Source organism: Chlorocebus sabaeus, chromosome 22, assembly GCF_047675955.1.
Source record: "Chlorocebus sabaeus isolate Y175 chromosome 22, mChlSab1.0.hap1, whole genome shotgun sequence".
Taxonomy (NCBI): domain Eukaryota; kingdom Metazoa; phylum Chordata; class Mammalia; order Primates; family Cercopithecidae; genus Chlorocebus; species Chlorocebus sabaeus.
In genome coordinates, this window is record NC_132925.1 from 94,120,516 (window position 1) to 94,143,481 (window position 22,966).

The 22,966-nt window shown below is 45.5% G+C and overlaps 2 protein-coding genes, 1 long non-coding RNA gene and 1 other non-coding gene across 6 annotated transcripts in view; 2 read left to right on the forward strand and 2 right to left on the reverse strand.

Moving 5' to 3' along the window:
• SACM1L (SAC1 like phosphatidylinositide phosphatase) overlaps window positions 1–3,944 on the reverse strand; it is a 54,887-nt gene extending 50,943 nt beyond the window's left edge. The window contains exon 1 of one of the 3 annotated variants that reach the window (XM_007983928.3): window positions 3,813–3,944. In XM_007983928.3, the coding sequence (XP_007982119.2) occupies window positions 3,813–3,844 (32 nt within the window). In that variant the 5' untranslated portion in view covers window positions 3,845–3,944. Of the gene's footprint in view, window positions 1–2,946; window positions 2,988–3,812 lie in introns of those variants that run through there. The other 2 variants (XM_007983929.3, XM_038004062.2) reach the window with 2 other exon arrangements.
• A 160-nt stretch (window positions 3,945–4,104) lies between these two features.
• Window positions 4,105–6,027, forward strand: LOC140709791 (uncharacterized). The gene is made up of 2 exons (XR_012090514.1): window positions 4,105–4,359; window positions 4,442–6,027. It is a non-coding gene; the product is annotated as an uncharacterized lncRNA (long non-coding RNA).
• Window positions 4,240–4,312, forward strand: TRNAR-ACG (transfer RNA arginine (anticodon ACG)). Its single transcript has one exon. It is a non-coding gene; the product is annotated as a tRNA-Arg (tRNA).
• A 5,971-nt stretch (window positions 6,028–11,998) lies between the features above and the next one.
• Window positions 11,999–22,966, reverse strand: part of LIMD1 (LIM domain containing 1) — an 85,419-nt gene continuing 74,451 nt past the window's right edge. The window contains exons 5-8 of the mRNA XM_007983926.3: window positions 20,674–20,804; window positions 19,980–20,031; window positions 19,086–19,154; window positions 11,999–16,323 (exon numbers count right to left, since the gene is read on the reverse strand). Coding sequence (XP_007982117.2) covers window positions 16,186–16,323; window positions 19,086–19,154; window positions 19,980–20,031; window positions 20,674–20,804 — 390 coding nt within the window. The 3' untranslated portion in view covers window positions 11,999–16,185. The remainder of the gene's footprint in view (window positions 16,324–19,085; window positions 19,155–19,979; window positions 20,032–20,673; window positions 20,805–22,966) is intronic.

A 22,966-nucleotide genomic window follows, 5' to 3' on the forward strand; every position in this document is an offset into this window, starting at 1 on the left:
TTACATGTGTCTACATCACAAGGTAGCTTAGGTTACATCTGTTTTCAAGGTTAGATTATATCTGCCCTGACTGATGACCTCACAGTTATGAGACTCTTTTTAAAAAGGCAATTTCCTGAGGAAACAGTATTCTTCAGAGGCATGTGCAGCCTGATGCAGTATCTAAAGGATTCCCTGCCTTACACCTAGTTTCAAATGATCTTTTAAAAGAAAAAAAAAAAGAAAAGAAAAAACGCTTTAAATGTATCCAATAATTTTGCACCTCTAACTTTCCACTGAACCTTTAGAAAGTCATTAGTGAGCTTGAGGTCTGAGGAGCATAAGAAGTGCCCAAACCACATTTGATGTCATTTCCCTGCAAAGGAAATGTGATACCTATGCTTAAGTGCCAAGATATTTTAGCTTATATATAGGGATAGATAAGCTGCTTAAAAATTACATTTTCAGGCCGGGCGCGGTGGCTCAAGCCTGTAATCCCAGCACTTTGGGAGGCCGAGGTGGGTGGATCACGAGGTCAGGAGATCGAGACCATCCTGGCTAACACGGTGAAACCCCATCTCTACTAAAAATACAAAAAAATTAGCCGGGCGTGGTGGCAGGCGCCTGTAGTCCCAGCTACTCGGGAGGCTGAGGCAGAATGGCGTGAACCCGGGAGGAGGAGCTTGCAGTGAGCCGAGATAGTGCCACTGCACTCCAGCCTGGGCGACAGAGCAAGACTCCGCCTCAAAAAAAAAAAAAAAAAAAAAAAAAAAAAATTACATTTTCAGTCTAATTATTTTGCAATTTCAAATTTATCACTGTCTGACATTATCCATGCCTATACAAATGACTTAAAAAGAAAAATGGAGCCTAACAGGATATTCAGAATTGCCTGGAAGTTTAAAAAGTATGAATTTTAAATTCTGAGCAAATCAATATTGTTTTCCACATTAAATATATGGAAATTCATATGGACATGTCAACTATATTTGGTTGTAAGTGACTCATTTCAATACCTGGCATGTCTGAGGACTAAGGCGAGAGCAATCTGATAAGAGAAAAAAAGGTAATATGGATAACGAAATGGAATGGAAAGATCACTGGACTCTGGACCAGCTGTATTCCAAGGCCAGCTCTACCATGGCTTGACTGTATGATCTGACTTTGTGGCCAAGGGCAATTATTAGACTGTTTTCAACAATGACAGGATACATATCAGCCTATGACCTCACAGAGACACTGTGAAGACAACACACATGAAATGACTTTTAAGCTGTGTTTCTTCAAAAGGATACATTCCAAATTACCCTACACTGTGTTCTTTTTGAAGTGCTAGTATGTGGTCTATACTGGAAAGTTCCTTTTATTCACTCAGTTGATTCACTGAGGAGCTGCTCTGCACAAGGCTCTATGCTAGGTACTGAGGAGGACTACAGAAGAAAATGTTAAGGTGTAAACTGGTTGGAAAAACAAAATACAGCCATGTGCCATGTAACAATGCTTTGGTCAACGACAGACCCCATATATGATAGTGGTCCTATAAGCTTATAATACTGTATATTTACTGTACCTTTTCTTGTTTATGTATGTATATATACACAAATCTTTACCACTGTGTTGCAACTGCCTACAATATTCAGGTGGGAGGCTCACTTGAGACTAGGAGTTAGAGGCTGCAGTGAGCTATGACCAAACCACTATACTCCAGCCTGGGCAACAGAATGAGACCCCATCTCTTCAAAAACAAAACGAAACAAAAGAAAAAAACAAGCATTTCAACATTTAAATAAATCCTGTAGCAATCCTTTTGTAATAAAATAAACTATCTCTTTTGCATGGATATTTCTTAGAACATCTCTAGACACATTTTTTAAAATGGCTACTATCTCCTACCAATTCTTATACAGAAACCAATTTCACTTCTAAATGCACCCGAAAAAGAATACTCCTTAGGGCAGGAGCCACATTTAAAACCTTCAATAGGAGCCTCAGAGCAGGAAGGGCCAAAAGGAAGGAATAAAAATGGAAATTCTAACTCATAAACCCCTTGGTAAAGAAAAAGTGCAAAAAAGTTGTACCTTCACATTTACAGAAACACTCAAAACTTTTTTTTCAGGGGGGAAAAAAAGCTAGGACTGACAAATGAGAGAATGAGTTTCACATAACCCCAGTTTGATTTTATCACCCAAATAATTTAAGAGTTTCCACTTCTCACAAAAATCAATACAAATTTCTTACTACTTAAGGGACAAATTTCCTTTCTCTTTTATGTATACAGAGGATTTTCGTTTGTTTTAAGGTCTGAATTGGTTAAATTTAGTATTCTGGCAGCTGAAAAACAATCATCATAATTCTCAAGTTCTCCATCCTATTCAATCTTTGCCACGCTAAGCTGCATCAAGCCATGGCTCCGTATTGCTTAAACACATTTGAGACCTGGTGTAGGATCACATTAAACCCTTCAGTGCCTATCAGATAGACAATAACCTAATTAGCTAGCGGAGCACATGTGACAGTGGCCTGACCAGAAACACAGTGGAAGACACTTCCTTGAACTCTTTCACCAACGACAAGGTGAGCACTTTGCAAAGGGGAACTGGGAGAAAATACGGAAAGGTGGAGAGGAAAATGTGGAGGGAAGCGTGCAGCTAGGGTTTTCAAAGAACATTACAGTAAACAGAAATGGCACAGGGGGTGGACTGTAGAAAAAGCAATCATCTTTTCTGCAACACACACAATGTGGAATAGATGACCCCCTCTCTGAATTGTGCACCTCTAACTTTCCACTGAACCTTTCAGAAAGTTATTAGTGAGCTTGAGGTCTGAGGAGCATAAGAAGTGCCCAAACCACATTTTGAGGTCATTTCCCTGCAAAGGAAATGTGATACCTATGCCTAAGTGCCAAGATATTTTAGCTTATATATAGGGATAGATAAGCTGCTTAAAAATTACATTTGTTTCTCCTACCAGATATTCCCAGGCTGTGGCCACCATCTTTTCAAACAGCCTAGGGGTATAAACACGAAGTGAGTACAATTATTCACAGACAAGAAAAGTGTGGATGCTAAATGGGTAACACTAAGGGAAATAAACACGTGTTGTTTTTAATCCAAGACAAACCAAAGTCTTTAAAAACACCTATTTTATAACTCTTAACAACCAGAGCCTCTCTCTCAAAGATTCAAGAACTTGGATTTACCGAAAAGTCAATTTGCAGTGTCAGAATTCTCGAGATTAGCCTCTGGCTGTCGACATAGACTTAAGAACCTGCTTTTGGCTGGAGCTGTTTAAAATTTAAACCAAAGTAAACTCCTTCAGGACCTTAAGAGTACTGACTGTACTTTAAATTTTTTCTGCACACTGAAGAGTGGTCAGGCAGGCTTCAGTACCCAGATAGGCTATAACCAAAACAAAGGTTTGATGATTTGTGTGTAGACTCTATGTTTTAGGTCTGTTAAGTAAGAAAAAACTCTTTTTCTTTGCTAAGTCATACAGCTAAATTCAGTCTCTAGCTCTCCATAGAAAGTGGGGACAAGCGTGCCCTGAAGGGCCGCATCGTAACGCCGACCCCCGCTCGCTGGAGGCCAGTCTGCAGCTTCTCTCTTCAGCTGTGGGCGCTGGGGCCGAGCACGGTAGAGAAACGCCGGCGCGCCGCTGGTTCCCGGTCCATGGCTACTCGGGCAAGGCCTACGAGAGGCCGCGCCGGATGAGGAAGACCAGTAAATGCCAGGAGCTCCACACACTATCTGCCGCCCGGGACTCAGAAGCCCTCCCCGAGGCCGGGGCCCGCAGCTGCCTCCCCGCCCGCCGCCCCTCCGGCCCGTGGGACTCACAGCTTCAGCTGCTCGTAAGCCGCCGTCGCCATCCTGCACAACCACCTTCTTCCTTGTCTCTCCGCCGGCCCCGCCCCGCGCCGCCACCTCGGCTACAGCGCTACCGGTCACCCTGGCACGGCGGCCGCAGCGCCCAGCCTCGTCCCACCCCTTTCCCCGCCCCACAGGAGAGCCGGCCTTAACGGGAGGCGGTGGAGGACAAATTAGTGTGCGAGCTAGAGCACGCGAGACATGCCGCCGATGCGGCAGGTTGGAGTGCGACGAAGAGCGCCATGACGAAGCCGCTGCGGATTGGTGGAGCGCGTTTCGGGGAAAGGCGGAGCAGCGGGAGCTGTGGCGCCGGGGCAAAATGGATCGCTGGTTCCCGGAAGCCTGTTCATACTGCATAAGGGTGATCAGTCCTCGCGGAGAAAACTTTGCCAGCTCGGGGCCAGTGGCGCAATGGATAACGCGTCTGACTACGGATCAGAAGATTCTAGGTTCGACTCCTGGCTGGCTCGTAGTGCTCGTTTTGCCACACTTGCATGTATTACAAGACCTTGGAAAGGTGTATGGTTAAAATGTGAAAGTTAAATATCTCAAATTTTGATGCTAGTTTGCTCACAATGTCATCCTTTAAACTATGCTAGGAACCTGGAGTTGTCTGAGGTGGTTCGCAAACTGCAGAGCGTCCTGTTCCTAATGATGCACCTGAGAAGTCTGTAAATGGGGTATATTTAGACAAACACACCTGGAAAAGTAGCAGTTTGGAGTGGGCATTGCTGTGGCCGGAGGTTAGCAACTGGATGACGCAAAAGCGCATTTAAGGCAGCAGTTCTGGCCTTTCCCCGCCATGGAGCAGAAGTCCCCATAGTGATGTGATCCAACCAGCAGCGAAGAAAACCTGCAGTGCGGCTGCGCGCGGTAGTGGGGGTCCACAAAACGTCAGAATCTGCAGAAGCCCTGGCCTTTGCGAGCTCCAGCTCCGAAGTCAACCCGGCCCCCAAATTCCACTGGGAAACCTTAATACATGGGTGTTTTTGCAGTAAGAAGACCTCAGGTAGTCTAGTATATTACCCCTCGTTGTACACATGCGATACTTGGACACCCGAGAAGGCTCGAAACGTCTGCGGCCTAAAGGGGACTCGAACCGCGGGATTATGTGAGTCATCAGACACTGTCCGTTATCACTCGATCAATTAATTTCCGCAACATAACGTTTTCCCCTGAAAAAATTATAGATTTTTAAAATATATAAAATTATTGGGAATAATAACGCGATTCCCACCCTAGATCATTACTATTATTTTTTTTTCCTTAAAGCCTTTTTTTCTTCTATACTTTTTAACATGGGTATACTTGCACATGTGTTTTTTCAAATTGGGGTTGTGTGGAAGGAAATAGGTTCTTCATTTTGGCCCCTTACCTTTTTGTCTGAGATTTAAGGTCATTAAATATTCTTTGAAGATATTTCATCAGAGAGCTAGATATTTTATGCATAACCCTTATGCTGGGAATTTGGGTTATTACCAGTTTCACACTTAGAAAAAATGATGCTGCTTAGGAGTTCGAGACCAGCCTGGGCAACATAGCAAGACCTCATCACTAATAAATAAATAAATAAATAAATAAATTTTAATTAGCTAGGTTTGGTGGTGTGCACCTATAATCCTAGCTACTCAGGAGGCTGAGGTGGGAGGATCACCTCAGCCCAGGAGGTCGAGGCTGTGACCATGCCACTGCACTCCAGTCTGAGCAACAGAATGAGACCCTGTGTTGAATTATTATTATTATCATTATTATTATTATTTGAGACGGAGTCCCACTCTGTCACCCAGGCCGGAGTGCAGTGGCGTGATCTTGGCTTACTGCAACCTCTGCCTTCCAGGTTCAAGCGATTCTCCTGCCTCAGCCTCCCAAGTAGCTGGGACTACAGGCACGTGCCACCACAGCCGACTAATTTTTTGTATTTTTAGTAGATATGGGGTTTCACCGTGTTAGCCAGGATGGTCTCGATCTCCCGACCCCGTGATCCACCCACCTCGGCCTCCCAAAGTGCTGGGATTACAGACGTGAGCCACCGTCCCCGGCCAAATTATTTCTTTGTCTTACAAATTTCTAGAGGTGGAACAACCAGGTGGACATCTGTAAGGTCCATTTTATGGACATTTTTAAGACTTTTGTTACTTTCTAACTGTCCTCCAAAAAATTAAACCAAAATACACTTCCATCAACAGCACCTGTTTCTCTGTTTTCATGCATGCTAACCAACACTGGATATTATAAATTTAATCGTGATTTGCAGTTTTCATAATTGAAATATGGAACTTCCTTTTACATGCACTTCTTAATGTATATATTTTCCCTTGATGTATTCAGTTTTTTCTTACAAATTTGATTTTTTAAATATATTAAGGGTATTAACTCTTAAGTATATTACAATCTTTTTTCCAGTTTATGATTTACCTTTTCAATATTTTTTAATGGCCAGGCACGGTGGCTCATGCCTGTAATCCTAGTGCTTTGGGAGGCCAAGGCAGGTGGATCACTTGAGGTTAGGAGTTCGAGCCAGCTTGGCCAACATGGTGAAAGCCTCTCTCTACTAAAAATACAAAAATTAGCCAGGCATGGTGGTGTGTGCCTGCAGTCCCAGCTACTCAGGAGGCTGAGGCAGTAGAATTGTTTGAACCTGGGAGGTGGAGGCTGCAGTTGGCTGAGATCACATCACTGCACTTCAGCCTGGGTGACAGAGCTAGACTGTCTCAAAAAAAAAAATATATATATATATATATAGATAGATAGATAGATATTTTAACTTGTAGTAATTCTCACTTTTATATATTCAAATTTACTAATATTTGGTTTCTTATATATATATATATATATATATATTTTTTTTTTTTTTTTTTTTGAGATGGAGTCTTGCTCTGTCATCCAGACTGGAGTGCAGTGGCTCGATCTCGGCTCACTGCAAGCTCCGCCTCCCGAGTTCACGCCATTCTCCTGCCTCAGCCTCCAGAGTAGCTGGGACTACAGGCGTCCGCCACCACGCCCAGCTAATTTATTGTATTTTTAGTAGACACGGGGTTTCACCATGTTAGCCAGGATGGACTCGATCTCCTGACCTTGTGATCCGCCCACCTCAGCCTCCCAAAGTGCTAGGACTACAGATGTGAGCCACTGCGCCCGGCCTATTATATGATTTTTTTATGTTTTGTTCTTGTGTTGTTTTTACTATTTACTTTAATCCATTTGTCATTTATTTTGTTGCCATTTATCATGACGTAAAATCAATTACTCTTAAAACCTGACACACTTTATTGAGCAATTACTTCATGACAGGAACTGCTCTAATTCCCTTACTTGGATGAATTCCATCATTCCTTACAACAATCCCATGAGGTAAATTCGGTTGTTATCCCCATTTTCACAGATGAGGAAACTAAACTGGCTTAAGGTCATTGAGCAATTGAGTTACAAAACCTGAGATAGCACCTGAGTCTGGGCTCTTGACCCCAAGGCTGTCCTGCCCTGAGGACTCACTGTACCCTAGAAGACACCACATGAGTGGGTTCAAGGACAATTCCCTGTCTGGGCATGCATGGCAGTCACATATGCCACTTACCCTTCACCCCTACTAGTTGGCAACAAGAAGACCCCATTTCTAGTCCTGATGATGCTTTTACCCACTAGCTCTGGGCTCTTGGACATTTCCTCTCCTTTAATAAAATAGGGGTCTAAGGTGCAGCCTGTCTCATAGGCTTTAGGGAAAAAAAAAATGCTTCCATCTGAGCAGCCACCACCCATTGTCATGTAGAAGGAACTAAGAGAGGCAAAGTTTGACGTTTCTTCACCAGTTGGGAACCATAAACCAAGGCCTTTGTGACATATAGTGAGACTGAAAACCAGAAAATAATCTGGTAGAAACATCCATTTTTCTGGGGTTTTTAAAGGCCAAACAAGCCAAAATCAGATTCCAAGGAAACCAATGTTCAGGATAAGGAACCAGCCAATGATAAGTAATATAAATTCATATCTTTAGGCAAGTTTTTCCTATAGTAAAATTGTTACATAAATATAACTTTTTACAAAATCTGCCAGAGGCCTTCCAGTGAAGACAGTCCAAGCTGCAGATGAAGCTTGTTGGCACATCCGAATAATTTCTACAACCTACTTTTAGGGCCAGTTCCCACTTGTAGACCTTTTAATACAGAAGTTAAAAAAATTATTCAGGCAGATAGTGAGGGTACAGGAGTCCTTGGTAAGGCTTTTCTTTTAATAAAAACAGCCCCCAAAACCATTTTTTTTCTAACAGAAAGCAGCCTGAAAAGTCAAGCTGCAAGCATAAATAACCAAGCTAGAAGCTTGCATAGATAAATGCACCTGGAAGCCAGGTACATCCAATATGGAAGATTTCTCCTCTCTTCTGTTTGTTGCCATGTGTGCAGGTGTCAAGGCTCTGGCCAGGTAAAAAACCCCATCTGCATAATAAAAGATCAAGGTGGAATGGCCAGTTTCTCCGAGGGCTATGTAAATGGCATAGCTGGTCAAACCAATCCCTTGGGCTTTATGTAAATCAAACACCACCTCTTCAAACCCTTCCTCTGTGTATCAGACTGCTTCCTGTCAGGAATGGGGAGATCCATTAGGAGTCCTCCTCCCTCTGCATGGGGGAGCTGTTCTCTTTTTTCTGCCTGTTAAACTTTCTGCTCCTTAACCTACCCACGTGTGTCCGTGTCGTTAATCTTCTTGGCACTTAACAACAAACCAAGTATTTCCCCAAACAACAGAGCCGATTCACTTTGATCCATTTTGTCTGTCATGGAGTCTGGCTTCCTGCTGAGTTTGCGAATTGGGTGTCCCCTCACTTTCACTCCGTCACAGGCTTGCTGTGGACCAAGTCTCATGGGCAACACAGGGCCCAGAACTGCCTGTCCTTGAGAGTTAGGATTAGTTGAGGCTGCCTTACACGCCTGGACGTATCCACAGAGCCAGGGATTCTCCTAGAAGTGTCACATATCTAGGGCTGTCGCCTACCTGGGAACTTCTAACCAGATCTCTCTGACCATAACCCACAGGGTATGACCTAATGTTTTTTAACACCTAGAGTACAAAGTCTCAATCATGTTTGTGTAGGAAGCAGTTCTGTTTTCAATCCAGGGAAAAATGCAAACCCCACTTTCAGGGCTTCTTGAAGAAAAGGCACCCAATAACCTAGGAATATTCTTTCATTTCCTCTCAAAAAATGTTTGTTGGAGTCTGTGGTAGGCTGACTAATGCTCCTCCTGGGGTGAAGGGTGTCCAGGTTCTTGGCATCTTCAACAAAGAAACGGACAAAACGCAAAAAGCAAGGAAAGAATGAAGCAACGAAAGAGTTTTTGAAAAACAAAAGTACACGCCACAGGGTGGGAGCAGGCCAAGCAGCTCAAGAGCCTGCTGAAAGAATTTTCTGGGGTTTAAATACCCCCTAGAGGTTGCCCATTGGTTCCTTGCTGTACACCCTATGTAAATGAAGTAGAGGTCCATGATCAGTCTGATTGGTTGTGGGAGGGGATCAATCAGAGGCTGAAGCGAAGTTACGAAGTTACACCACCCTGTACAAACATCTGGTTGTGGAAAGCAACCAATTAGAGCCTGAAGTTACAAAGTTATACTCAAATGAAGACTTGGCCCGCAAGCAGTCTGATTGGTTGTGGGAGGGGATGAATCAGAGGTACTTTCAATTTTTCACCTGCCATGCAGAAAAGGGGCCGGGGTGGGGGGGGGGGGGCGTTGCAAAGGTAGTAGCCTCTGGTCCCTTTGTTACTTGGGCATGGAAAGTTGGGGTTTTCCTTTTGACTTAGTTCTTAGAAGTCAGCCCGAATTGGCCTTAGATTCCCTGCCTCCAGACCCTATCTCCTGCTTCCCTCCCCTTTAGAGATCTCCCTGTCCTCATCACCAGAACCTGTGAATATCTTATTCTGCAAAGTAAAAGGGGCCTTGCAGATGTTTTTTTTTTTTTTTTTTTCTGAGACGGAGTCTCGCTCTGCTGCCCAGGCTGGAGTGCAGTGGCCGGATCTTAGCTCACTGCAAGCTCCGCTCCCAGGTTCACACCATTCTCCTGCCTCAACCTCCCGAGTAGCTGGGACTACAGGCGCCCGCCACCTGGCCAGGCTAGTTTTTTGTATTTTTTTTAGTAGAGACGGGGTTTCACCGTGTTAGCCAGGATGGTCTCGATCTCCTGACCTCGTGATCCGCCCGCCTCGGCCTCCCAAAGTGCTGGGATTACAGGCTTGAGCCACTGCGCCCGGCGGCAGATGTTATTAAGAATCACAAAATGGGAGATTCTGGATTATCTGGATGGATATAATCACAAGCATCCTTATAAGGAGGCAGGGAGGGTCAGAGAGGAGATGTGACAATAGAAGCAGCCAGAATGATGCGGCCACAAGCCAAGGAAAATGGGCAGCCTCTAGAAGCAGAAAAGGGGCAAGGAATGGGCAGTCCCCTATAGTGCCTCTGAAAGCATTGCGCTTCTGCTGACAACCTTGACTTTGGCTCATGTCCAGGATGACAGAAAGATATATTTGGGTTGTTTTAAGTCACCGAGGTTATGGTAATTTGTTAGAGTGGCCATAGGAAACCAATACAGACTTCAACAGAGCAGCAGTGAGCTTCTCCTCACAGCCTCCTGTGGCTTTTTGACTATGTAGCTTTGATGAAGAAGTACACGGACGGACAAGTTACTGCCTCACAGCAACCATAGTAGTAGAGTGGTCAAGACAGTGCCCTCTGGACGAGATGGTCTGGGATGGAGTACTTATTGCATACTTTCTGTTTACTTCACCCTTCTGTGTCTCAGTTGTCTTGTCTATCAAATGAGGGATGATAAAGAACATACAGTCCTTGGAATGTGGTGAGCACACAGGAAATATCAGCTATTACAGTTGCTACTGCTTCATCACAGCATTTAGAACCAGACCAGATACCCCACTGCCCAGTCCCACATGGCTCAATGCCCGAGGCTGACTCTTAGGACTATGCCATCTCCTCCCAACCCCTAGTGCTGGGATGCCTTGCTGGTAACTGGAAAGTGGCCACAGTGGGAATATTTACATTATAGATATCAGCAAATACTCCATATCAGGGCTTTTAAATTTTTTGCCCCAAGAGGGCTGGTTTGCCAGCACACCACAACCCCAGACCACCTTTTACCCTGATTGCATCTTCACCCCTTGAACCATCAGTCTTAAGCAAATAGCAGCCCATGTTGGTAAAATCAGACTAGCCGTTCTCTTATCACTTAAAAGGAAAAAAAAAAAAAGAAAGAAAGTTTTATTCTGGTGTAAGGTGCCATGACTATCAGTATCCTCACTCCCAGCTTTCCCGTGTCCTTGGCACGTCAGACCTGGTAGCCACAAGGACTAAACTGGAGTCTAGAACAAACTCCTTCCCCACCCCGAGGATTCTAACCACACACTTGGCCCCATCACTCTACAAGTCCCGTCTTCCTGCATGTGGCTGTCTCAAAACTGAAGGATCACTCACCTTGAGGATTCTTTGGTCATAACTCAGAAGAAAAAAAATGGTAACATTCACAAAAGAGACAAAGTGACCTTACATGTCACTGCATGTCACATGTCTCAATCTTAAAGGTCCAGTAAAAGAAACTGCTGATTCTTGGGATATGATTCTCCAAGGTCTCTCACATTTTTATACATCTGGTAAGAATAGGCACCTAGTGCCAGGTTCCAGACTTATATTTTCAAGGATGTTTATCTAGTGAACAGTCTTGGATGACAGAGATAGTGTCTGTCTCTGGAGCAAAAGTCAGGCAGGCTTACTGCCCATTATCAAATACCAGGGTTCCCTAAGCATGGGGGTTCCTCTTGTAATGCAGCCCACTGTGTGTGCAGGTCTCACCTGGCCCTCTTCATGGGGCCTGGGGCTCAGGGAACCAGTGCAAATGCTGATAATCTGGCCACTGCGATTGCTATAATACACTGTCCTTTGTCTCTGACCTATGAGTCTCGTAACTTCTGCCAGGATCCATGAATCCATGTGGTGTGCTCACTTTGTTAGCTTGCAAGTAGGGTAAAATCTCATACCCTTCACAGGTTTGATACCCATGTGGTACTTTTAAGAATCCAGAGCTGTAAAAGAACACAAAGTCCAGGTAGCAAAAGCATTGTTTGCTGACTCCACACATAGAAAAGACCCGGGAAATATAATGTTCAAGGAGCACTTTAATAGTCAACAAATTGATGCAGTTTTGTCACAATACTTTGCATAATTTTATAGTAACAGTAAAATTCTGAATCACTTTATAGTAAAAGGAAAGACACAGAGGAAAATAATTTCCCTGTACAATGAAATTTTCATACACTATATGGAGATTTCCCACATCTGTCAAGTTTTGGCTCAGAATAAAAGACAGCTAATATATTTCACTCTTTTTTCTGTTACTTTTCTTTTCTTTTCTTTTTTGAGACAGAGTTTCACTCTGTTGCCCAGGTCAGAGTGAAATGGCACCATCTTGGCTCACTGTGACCTCTGCCTCCCAGGCTCAAGTAATTCTCCTGCCTCAGCCTCTCAAGTAGCTGGGATTACAGGCATGCACCACCATACCTGGCTAATTTTGTATTTTTAGTAGAGACAGTGTTTCACCATGTTGGTCAGGCTGGTCTCTAACTCCTGACCTTAAGTGATCCACCCACCTCAGCCTCCCAAAGTGCTGGGATTACAGGCATGAGCCACAGCGCCTGGGATTACAGGCATGAGCCACTGTGCCTGGCCTTTTCTGTTACTTTTAAAAGTTCCTTCACATAGTACAGAAATTAGGACTGATTCTTGGCATAAAGGAAGGTACAAAAAAAAATTGTGCCAGGTACAGTGGCTAATGGCCATAATCCCAACACTTTGGGAGGTGGAGGTGGGCAGATCACTTGAGCCCAGGGGTTCCAGACCATCCTGGGAAACATGGTGAAACCCATCTCTATTAAAAATACAAAAATTAGCCAGGGGTAGTCGTACATGCCTGTGGTCCCAGCTACTGAGGCTGAGGTGGGAGGATCACTTGAACCCACTAGATGGAGGCTGCGGTGAGCTGAGATTGCACCACTGCACTCCAGCCTGGGCAACAGAGTGAGGTCCTGCCTCAAAAAAAAAAAAAAATTTGGTTTCCTGGCAGATAGAGTTTTAACAAGTGCATCAAGCAGTAATAATTTGTGGTCTTGTGCTCAATTCTCACACATGATCTTTGCAGGGGTCCCAGCAGCCATCACAGCTCGACTTTCACATGCACGGGACACAGCACATAGCAGCAGCCTTGAAAGGACTGCAAAGGGGTGTGATTTCCAAACATTCTCTTAAGTCCTAACATTTCTGTTCTTCATTTTGTGTGACACAAGCCCACAGAAACAAGGCGATGATGGCGCTTGAGGGTGACCAGACCTCCTCAATCATTCCATCAGCCACCCAGGACTCAACAGCAGAACCTCAGAGGACTCAGCTGAAAGAGGTTTTCACTTGAGCACTAACCACAGAGAAATGGGAGGTGCCATCCTGCTGCCATACGCAGCCGATGGCTGGTTAGGACTAAATGCCCTTCTGTGGTGAGATGAACCAAGACAGCAGATGGGGAAATAACATCAGTGAGAGAGATTACGAATGGATCCTTACATTGCAGGTCAAACTGGGTTGTCTCTTCTCAAACCACCCAGGCAGTTTCTGAATGTTCCAAGATAGGGGTAGGGGAAAAGAAGAAAAAGACAAAACAGGAGACAGTGGGTAAGAAAACCTAAAAGGCACGATGAGGCAAAGGCCTAAGATGAAGGCTGGCTTTGGGATCTGAAATCCGGCCACAATCCTCCTTGTTTTATCTAAAGTCCAAGAATTGTCAAAAAGAAAATCCAGGAGGGCTATTCATTCTAAATTTTAAAACCTTTTCTTCCTGGCCTACCAAGTCCTTGTGTTTGCCTTCTAGGCGCCCATAAATACAACCCCATTACAATTCTATTTGGCTAATAATTTATATTTAAAATACCAGGTAGGTGAACATCTCTTCATGGCTTTTGTGCAAGGGCCTGAAGCGGGGAGAAAAACAACTGATCGGAGATTCCTACCTGGCGCCTTCTCCAGGGAAACTGACAACCAGAGAAATCTGTTGCTAGGATTTCTAGGACATCTGGAAATTCCCTTATTGTTCTTTCTCGACAATATAAAATGGTATATTTGCAAACCTATCTGAATCACCTCAATCTAGGCCACTTTAAAAATTTCATTTAAAAATGTAATCACAGATTTTTAAACTAATTACCCGATTTGCAAACAAATCCCAGCTACTTCTGGTCTTGAACATGGAGCAAAGGTGTGTCAGTAAAGGCCAACATTCTTAGGTTGACAGAGACAGGTTAACACATTGGCTGGCTTCATTCACCCCCTGCCGTGCCCACACTGAGCTGGAGGACTTGATGGGAAGAGAGGGTCCCCACCTCAGGGTTCACTTCCCCAACCCCAGCGTTCATGGGTTTTCAGGAGGCTCAGCCTGTGAAAAAGAACCAATGACAATGCACACCCTGGCTGAAGTGACATCTGGCCAAAGGATTCCAACAGAATGAATTTCATCAACATGGAAAGGATAATCCATGGCACCAATTCTGTGCTTTTTACAGGCAATGGTTACCAAATGAGTCAAAACATGGCCTAGAAGTAGAGCCAGGCCCAATGAAAAGCCTGAGTTCACATGTGCTAGGGGCTCCACTGACCGCCCTCAGCAGCCCAGCACCCAGTCCTCTTGCTCTGGGTGCAATGTGAGGAGGCAGAGTGCACACACCGGCTCCCGTGTCCCCAGCCTGGCTGGCAATGGTAAAATGGACTGCCTCTCTTTTGCAGCTTCTTCTAATCAAAATACCAAGGGGTATTGGCCTCCAGCCTCAGCGATGTGACTTGCAGCGCAAATTTTACCTCTTTAGTGCAGACAGTGGTCTTGAAATCTCGCCAGTGTGTGGCCCTCCCTCAGCTCCTGCCACCCTGGGAAGCCAGGATGCTGGAATGCATAAGGTAAAAGCACTGAATCGGATCTATTCCCCACTGACCTTTAGTTACGATCACTCTGCCCTGACCAGCTGGAGTTGGGCCTGTGGGAAGCCAGTGATTTCCAACACACCGAAGAAGACATCTGAGTCCAGTGTGAAAGCCAAATTCCTCCTGAATCTGTGATTTGGTGAAGCTCTATCTGTGAGGTATTTTTTGTGTGTGGAAGACTGAAAGTGAAGGGAAACAACTAAAAAAACAGACAAAAGCAGTGTACCTTATACTGGTTTCTTCCAACATAATGCCTCTGCCAAGAACTGGGCAGGAGAGAAACCAACAAAATGAATATAATAACTTATCCTGAGGCACTCCCTCCCACGCTGGCTTAGAGATCTCGCACACACAAAAACTCTCCTTGTTTATAAGAAGCTGTCTCTCAGTATGCAGGCAGTTCTTCCCAAAAGCCTGTCATTAAATAAGCTAAAAACAGGTGCAAGTGATGATGTACCTGCATGGGTTCCTGAGACTTGCCTTGCAGAAGTGGCCTTCCAAGTCACTGACTCTTGAAAACTCCAGAGAAAAACAGCACAAAGACGTGAGCAAAAAAAAAAAATCCTGGTGCCTGCACCAAGTTCTTCTCCCAAAGCATGTTTTACTCACATAGGGCAAATTTCTGTCGGGGCCTCAGCTGCCTTTAGGAGAGTAAGGATTTGCAGGGGCACAGAGAATGCTGTCAGTGTCTAAGGAGGAAACCCTGCCTCACTTATTTCAAATCTTGCCTCTGGTTTTCTAAGCAAATTCGTCTTAGGATACAAAACACATATTAGAGCTTCCTTCTTGCCTTAATGCAATTAAATTTGCAGCCATTCTGCAGAAGAACTGAAGCTCTTGGGTGAAAAGAAGACTTAAATCATGCCATGATATGTATGGGGGGAGGGGGCATTTGGGTATAGGTATTTTCCTGAAGGAAGAGAAAGGGGTGAATGTATTGGCAGCTGAGCTGTCCCTTCAAGGGGATATTGTGAAACAAGCTCAATAAGAACCTCTCCTTCAGAAGCATGAAATGTTTCCAGAGGGGACAGGAGGATTCCTTTGTTGCAATGATGCAACCTCAGGTCATATGCTATGCACATGCTGGAGCATTTTCCTGAGTAACCTGAGGAAAATGTGGCAACAGAGAAAAGCACTTGGAAAACACACATAGCAGGCAGGTAGTGTTCACCTCCCTGGTTACAGGAAAGGCACCCCACACATGCTCACAGGAACTCTCCCTTCCACCCCTCCTCTTCCCCTACCCCACTTCCACCCCAGGGGCCACCGGAAGCAGCAGCAGCAACCCCGGCTCCTCATCCCCTGCCGTGATGTCTGCAAGTGGCTCTGGCTAGAAGTGGTGCTGATGAAGGGCTGTGGACGAGGGTCTCTTCTCCAGCCTCTTCACGTGGCAGGAGTGACAGAACAAGTGGTCCTCCAGCGGATAACAGCGGTGGCCATCTTCATCATTGAGCTCCAGACCACAGTCCTGGGGGGAGGCAGACATGTCCAGGGAAAGCAAATCAAAACAGACTGCAAGACTGACCTGAAGGTCACAGGCCCCAAAATCAGCAGAGGGTGCTGTGTTTTTCTGTATAGGCAGGAAATGCCAGTGCAGAAACACAGCTCCTGCCCAGTGGAGGCCTGTCCAACACAGGAGACACAGCCACACAACACTTGCTGTGAACCACTTAAAATGTGCTGTCAGTGTAAACGCAGATTCCCAAGACTTAGGACAAAAAGAGGATGTAAAAATATCTCATGGGAAAAAGGAATGAGATCATGTCCTCTGCAGGGACATGTATGAAGCTGGAAGCCATCAACCTCAGCAAACTAACACAGGAACAAAAAACTAAACACCACATGTTCTCACTCACAAGTGGGAGTTGAACAATGAGAACACATGGACACAGGGAGGGGAATAACACACACCAGGGCCTGTTGGGAGGTGGGGGCTGAGGGGAGGGAACTTAGAAGATGGGACAATAGGTGCAGCAAACCACCATGGCACACGTATAACGTATACCTATGTAACAAACCTGCACACATATCCTATTTTTTTTAGAAGAAATAAATTGTGGAGTTACAAAAAAATCTCATGGGTAATTTTTTTATATTGATTACATGTTCAAAAGATAATATTTGGATTTTTTTTTTTCTTTTTTGAGACAGTTTCCCTCTGTCTCCTAGGCTGTAGTGCAGTGGTGCCATCTCAGCTCACTGCAACATCCACCTCCCGGGTTCAAGCAATTCTCCTGCCTCAGTCTCCCAAGTAGCTGGGATTATGCACACACCTCCACATCTGGCTAATTTTTGTATTTTTAGTAGAGACAGGGTTTCACCATGTTGGCCAGGCTGGTCTTGAACTCCTGACCTCAATTGATCTGCCTGCCTCGGCCTCCCAAAGTGTTGGGATTACAGGTGTGAGCCACCACGCCCAGTGAGATTTTTATTTATTTTTTATTTTTATTTATTTATTTATTTTTGAGATGGAGTCTCACTCTGTCACCCAGGCTGGAGTACAGTGGCGTGATCTCAGCTCCACTGCAACCTCCACCTCCTGGGTTCACGCCATTCTCCTACTTCAGCCTCCTAAGTAGCTGGGATTACAGGTGCACACCACCACACCCAGCTAATTTTTTTGTATTTTTAGTAGAGACAGGGTTTCACCATGTTAGCGAGATGGTCTCGATCTCCTGGCCTCGTGATCCGTTCACCTCGGCCTCCCAAAGTGCTGGGATTACAGGCATGAGCCACAGCGCCTGGTCCTTGACTTTTTATTTTTTTAAGACAGGGTCTTGCTCTGTCACCCAGAGGAGAGTGAGGTGACGTGATCCTAGCTTCCTAAGTTGCTGAGACTATAGGCACAGCATGCCTGGCTAATTTTTGTATTTTTAGTAGAGACAGGGGTCTCACTGTGTTGCCCATGCTGTTCTCAAACTCCTGGACTCAAGTGATCCCCCTGTCTTGGTCTTCCAAAGTGCTAAGATTACAGGCACGGGCCCATGCCTGGCTGGATATTTTGAACTGAATAAAATAATTAATCTCACCTGTTTCTTTTAACTTTTTAATTGTGGCTACCAGAAAACTTAAAATGATACCATGACTTTAATTTGTTGCTCTCATATTTCTTTCTTTTTTTGAGATGGAGTCTCGCTGTTGCCCAGGCTGGAGTACAGTAGCACAATCTCAGGTCACTGCAACCTCCACCTCTCGGGTTCAAGCAATTCTCCTGTCTCAGCTTCCCGAGTAGCTGGGACTACAGGTGTGTGCCACCATGCCCACTAATTTTTGTGTTTTTAGTAGAGATGGGATTTTGCCATGTTGGCCAGGCTGGTCTTGAACTCCTGACCTCAAGTGATCTGCCAGCCTTGGCCTCCCAAAGTGCTGGGACTGCAGGCGTGAGCCATCGCGCCCAGCCCCTTATATTTCTTTTGGATAGCACTGGTCTAGAAAATGTGGAGAGGCCTGTTGAGCAAATGTCTTCACCTTTTTCTCCTGCAGTGACCTGGGGTACCTGGGGTCCCGCAGCAATGATTCCCACCCATTTCTTCAGTGTTGGCAGTGGGACAAGTCTATATGAGGGACACCCCCGTTCTCTACTCACAAGGTCACCAAATGAATCTAATCTCCTTCCATGGGTGAATTCACTTAATTGTGGCTGAAATTTCATGGTCACCCTTCACAGGGGCTGGTGAGGGGCGATCCCTAGCTTTCCTAACAGTCATCAGGTACTAGTGCTGCTTCATCCTGGGACACAGGGCAGGAAGGGGCAAGTGGACCCCACCTGCCTTCACACCACCAGCTGACATGCCTGTTTCCAGGAGGGGCTTCCTGATTTCCAGGGCTTGACTGAGAAACGGGCTTCTGGCAGACAGAACAGCCTACAAGCTGGAGCGAAGGGTGTCCCTTCCCCAAATCGCACACCTGCCTGACAATGTGGCCCCCAGACAGAACCTGAAAGCCATGCTCTCCACCACCCTCCTAGCTCTGCAGCTTCAGGGATAGTAGCTCCAACAGTTGCAGGACTTGATAGTTCTGAATGTGCAAAAGAAAGACCTTTATACCTTGAGCATTTCCATCTTCTCCTACCTCCCCCAAGAACCAGCCTTCACTCCATTTCCTACAGAAGTTCTAGAGGGCTGAACCTTGCCAGAATCTTGTTGACCACCTCTTGCCCCAGTCAATGCAGGATGCTCTTCTCTTGGATATCTACAATGGGCTCTGGGGGCCGGGTGGGGAGGGGCCTACCTCGCAGTGGTAACACTCCACGTGGTAGTCTCTGTCCATGGACACGACACGGATGGTCTCATCTGAGCCCTGGGACCAAAGAAAAGCAAGAACACGCCCGAGAGACCTGTTAGGGGCCTGTTGGGTTTGATGTACCACAGGGTGGGGAGGGAAGAGGGTTTTGGGGTAACAAGTAGGTGGCCTTGGGAGGAGAAGATAATCAGGAGTACTTGTTGGAAAAAGAATACATTTAAGCTGATGAGAAGGAAATTGGGAGGGACAGGAGCCCTTCCTTCTGGGATGCTGGAGTCAACACTGAAAGAAAGACCTACATGGACACTTATTTTAAAAAATGAATAAAAGACAAGTCTTTCTGCTCATCTGCTAATCTAAGAATTAGTCATCAGGTAAGGGAGTTTGACCTGATGATGGGGACAAACCAGCACAAGAAGGGTACTGGGGCGGGGAAGCCAGTCAACAAGGAGGGGTGAGGACGTGACTTCTCTCAAACGTGAGGTTTGTTTTTTTTTTTTTTTTTTTGGAGACAAGGTCTTGCTCTGTCACCCACTGGAATGCAGTAGCACCATCATAGCTCACTGCAGTCTCAAACTCTCAGGCTCAAGCAGCTAGGACTACAGGCACATGCCACCACGCTTGGCTAATTTTTAACAATTTTCTGTAGAGATGAGGTCTTGCTATGTTGCTTAAACTCTAGGCCTCAAGCAATTTTCCAGCCTGCCTAGGCCTCCTAAAGTGGTGGGATTACAGGCGTGAGCCACTGCACCAGGCCAGAGTTGAGATTTTTAAAAGGATACCTTAAAAGATGTAAGGACAGGACATGAATCTTGTAAATGAGCCCAGGGAGATATTCATGTTTTAGAAGCCCCTGGGAGCATGTCTGGAAAGGCATCTTACCTCAGGTGGAAGGATGGGAAGCCCACAGGCTGCACACTTGGGGGCCAGCACCCTGTGGGGAGAAACAAAGCAGCAGTAAATGAACACTGTGTTGTTTCTGGGAGCAAAGCCCAGAGACAGACCTGCACTTGGAATCCACATGGAGCCTTCCTCCATGCTGCCTCCTGCCCTTTGCTCTCCTCCCTCATAGAATGTCTGGAACCTGGCTCACTTTGTGGAATATGCCTTAGTATCTGTTCCCCAGCTGCAATGAAGACACTGGCTGCCTCTCACTCTTCTGGGGACAGCACTAACCTATTTGTTTATACCCCTCATGGTGCCTAGCACAGGCCCAGGCAAACCGAGTGGTGGGAACCAGCACTGCATAGGAGCCTTGTGAAGTCAGGTAACGCTGAAGCCACAGCGCTTGGTGGATTCCTCCCGAGGCCTAGCCAGGAATACGATTATTAGTTTTTTGTGCTCTGTTTTTGTTTTTCTCACTAAACATGATTCTTTAACCCATTCCTGTCAACACTGGCACTGACCAACCTCCCAAGATCCCTACTGCACCCCTCCCCTCAAAACCATTAAGCCTTTGCTGGACTGTGATCTAAGGGCAGCTGGCAAACACAGTTCTGTTGGTTTCCACCGCTCACTCTGCTGAGATCAGCTTGGCCTACACAAATGGGTCCTGTCTGCTCCCGTCCCTTCTTACTTGTGGTAATCTCGGACACAGTAGATCTTGTTCTCCGAGTCCACGGTGAAGGGCACCCCATCCAAACACTCATTACAGACGACACAGCGGAAACAGCCGGGGTGGTAGGACTTCCCCAAGGCTTGCAGGATCTGGAGGAGAGGCCAAGACTCAGTGGGGATTATAGGGAAGGATGGAATGGTGGAAGGGGAGAGAAATACATCAGTCCTAAGGATTACATGAGCAGTCACACACGGAGTACACTTACCCCCGAGTTTCACTTAGGAGAAGAGCAAGAGGTGATGGGGTGGGAAAGGCAAATCTGTTTAGATGAATACACAGAAGAGACCACCTAAGAATCTTTTTCCTGCAGCCTCTCACAGGGTCTCTGAGCTGGGAGGGAAAGAGGGCTCCTTTCCAACCCTCACCCAGAGCAGGAAACTCTTGCACAGTTCTTTAATAGAAAGAGATGCTAAGGGAGGGATGGGCCAATCCCAGGGCCAAAATCCACCATGGAGAAGTGGGAAACGATGCAAAGCAGGGCCACAGAAGGATCCATCCTTCCCAGATTTGGGAAGCAGCAAGTACTTGGAAAAATGAAAAGAAATTCCATGTGGAAATGGCAGAGCTCAAAAGGAACCCCTGCACCTCTGCCTCTTGGGTGCCCCTTCTTGCAGCTTTGACTCTGGAGCCTGATAATTTAGAAGTTCTGACTCAACTCAATGACCTCAAATCCAAGTGTAATAAGTAAAGTTTCTCTGTTGTTGTTTTTAAATGCAATAGAGGGAAAGCCCCACAAACTTCTTCCTCTCAGTGTCATTTAATCTGGATCTGGATGGGATACCTGGAACTGCCAGAGCCAACCTGAAACCAGGACAGATCCAAGACATGGACAGCAGGAAAGAGAAGAGAAGGAAAGAACGTCCTTGGTGAGGTCCATAAGTAACTGAATTGACTCATCATGGAACCGCATACTTCCAAGCCTCTTTTTAGGTGAGATAAAATATCATTCCTATGAAGTCAGTGGTCCTCGAAGTGTGGCCCCTGGACCTTCAGCATTAGCATCATCTGGAAACTTGTTAATAATGCACATTCTTGGACCCCATCCCAGATTTCTTGAATCAGAAACTCTGGGGGTAAGGCCTGGCAGTTGGTATTTTAATAGGGTGATTCTGATATATATTAAAGTTGGAGGATCATTGGTTTAGCTCGAATTGAGTCTGGGTTTTTTCTATAATTTGCAGTTGAAAGCATCTTCACTGACTTCTAGGAGATTCATTTCTGCAATTACCTGTGTCATGAAACTTAGCAAAAACAACTGAATTACAGAATCAACATGAGCAAGGTCACACCAAAACATGCATCTGCGAAGAATGTACAGAACGATCATCAGCATCCAGCAGTGACAGCCACACAGAAAGCCTTCAAACAGGCTGAAGAGGATTTTGGATTTAGGGAAGACTTGTCAGTACACTGTGAGACCTGGGGGGAAAGAGATGCTGTGTTCCAGCTCCTTCCCCTGGAAGCCTCAGGCGGATAACTCCACATTGCACAAGCTCCAGCCAGGAAGGCAAGAGGAGGGCGTTGTTCTATTCCAGCTTTCCTCTGAATGCTCAGCTTTCAGGCTTCCTCATTCCCTCTTTGGTTTCATTACCCTTTGAGGGCCCTCTCAATCTGCAGTAAGGCAAAACAGGAAGAACAACTGGCTGGGGTTCCAAAACCCATTTGGTAATTTGGACCTTGGAATGAATTTTCCCCAAGATGAATGCTGTCTTGGCAGAAAGAGATCCTTAAATTAATTTAATCCACATTGTGCCTAAAGTAAGATTGGAAAAAGATGCCATTTTGCTGCATTGTGACTAGCTGTAATACTTTTTTTATGTGAGACTATGCCTGGTTCTAACCTGCAAGCCCAGAATGTGCCCCTCTATTAACAAAAGGGGGTATACAGAGAGACAATTTACACAAAGAGTTAGACAGCTGGGGTTCTGTCTAGACATTCACTAAAAGTTTTCAAGTCTAGAGAAGACCCAAAAGACTGAAGGTTCAACTTCATACTATCCCATACAGTAGAGATCTCACATCAAGAGATGGAGACCATTTCCCCCTCCCCTTAAATCAGAACTGGCTTTGTGACTTTCTTTAATTAACAGAAAGTAGAAGAAACAATGTTCTGAGATTTCTGAGTCAAAGGCTTAAGAAGACTGGTAGCTTCTACTTCCTATCTCTTGCTGTAAGGAAATCTGAACTAGACTACTAAACGATTAGAGGAGAGGGGCCTGGAGGGTGAGAGGTCATCTTGGATGTTCCAGTT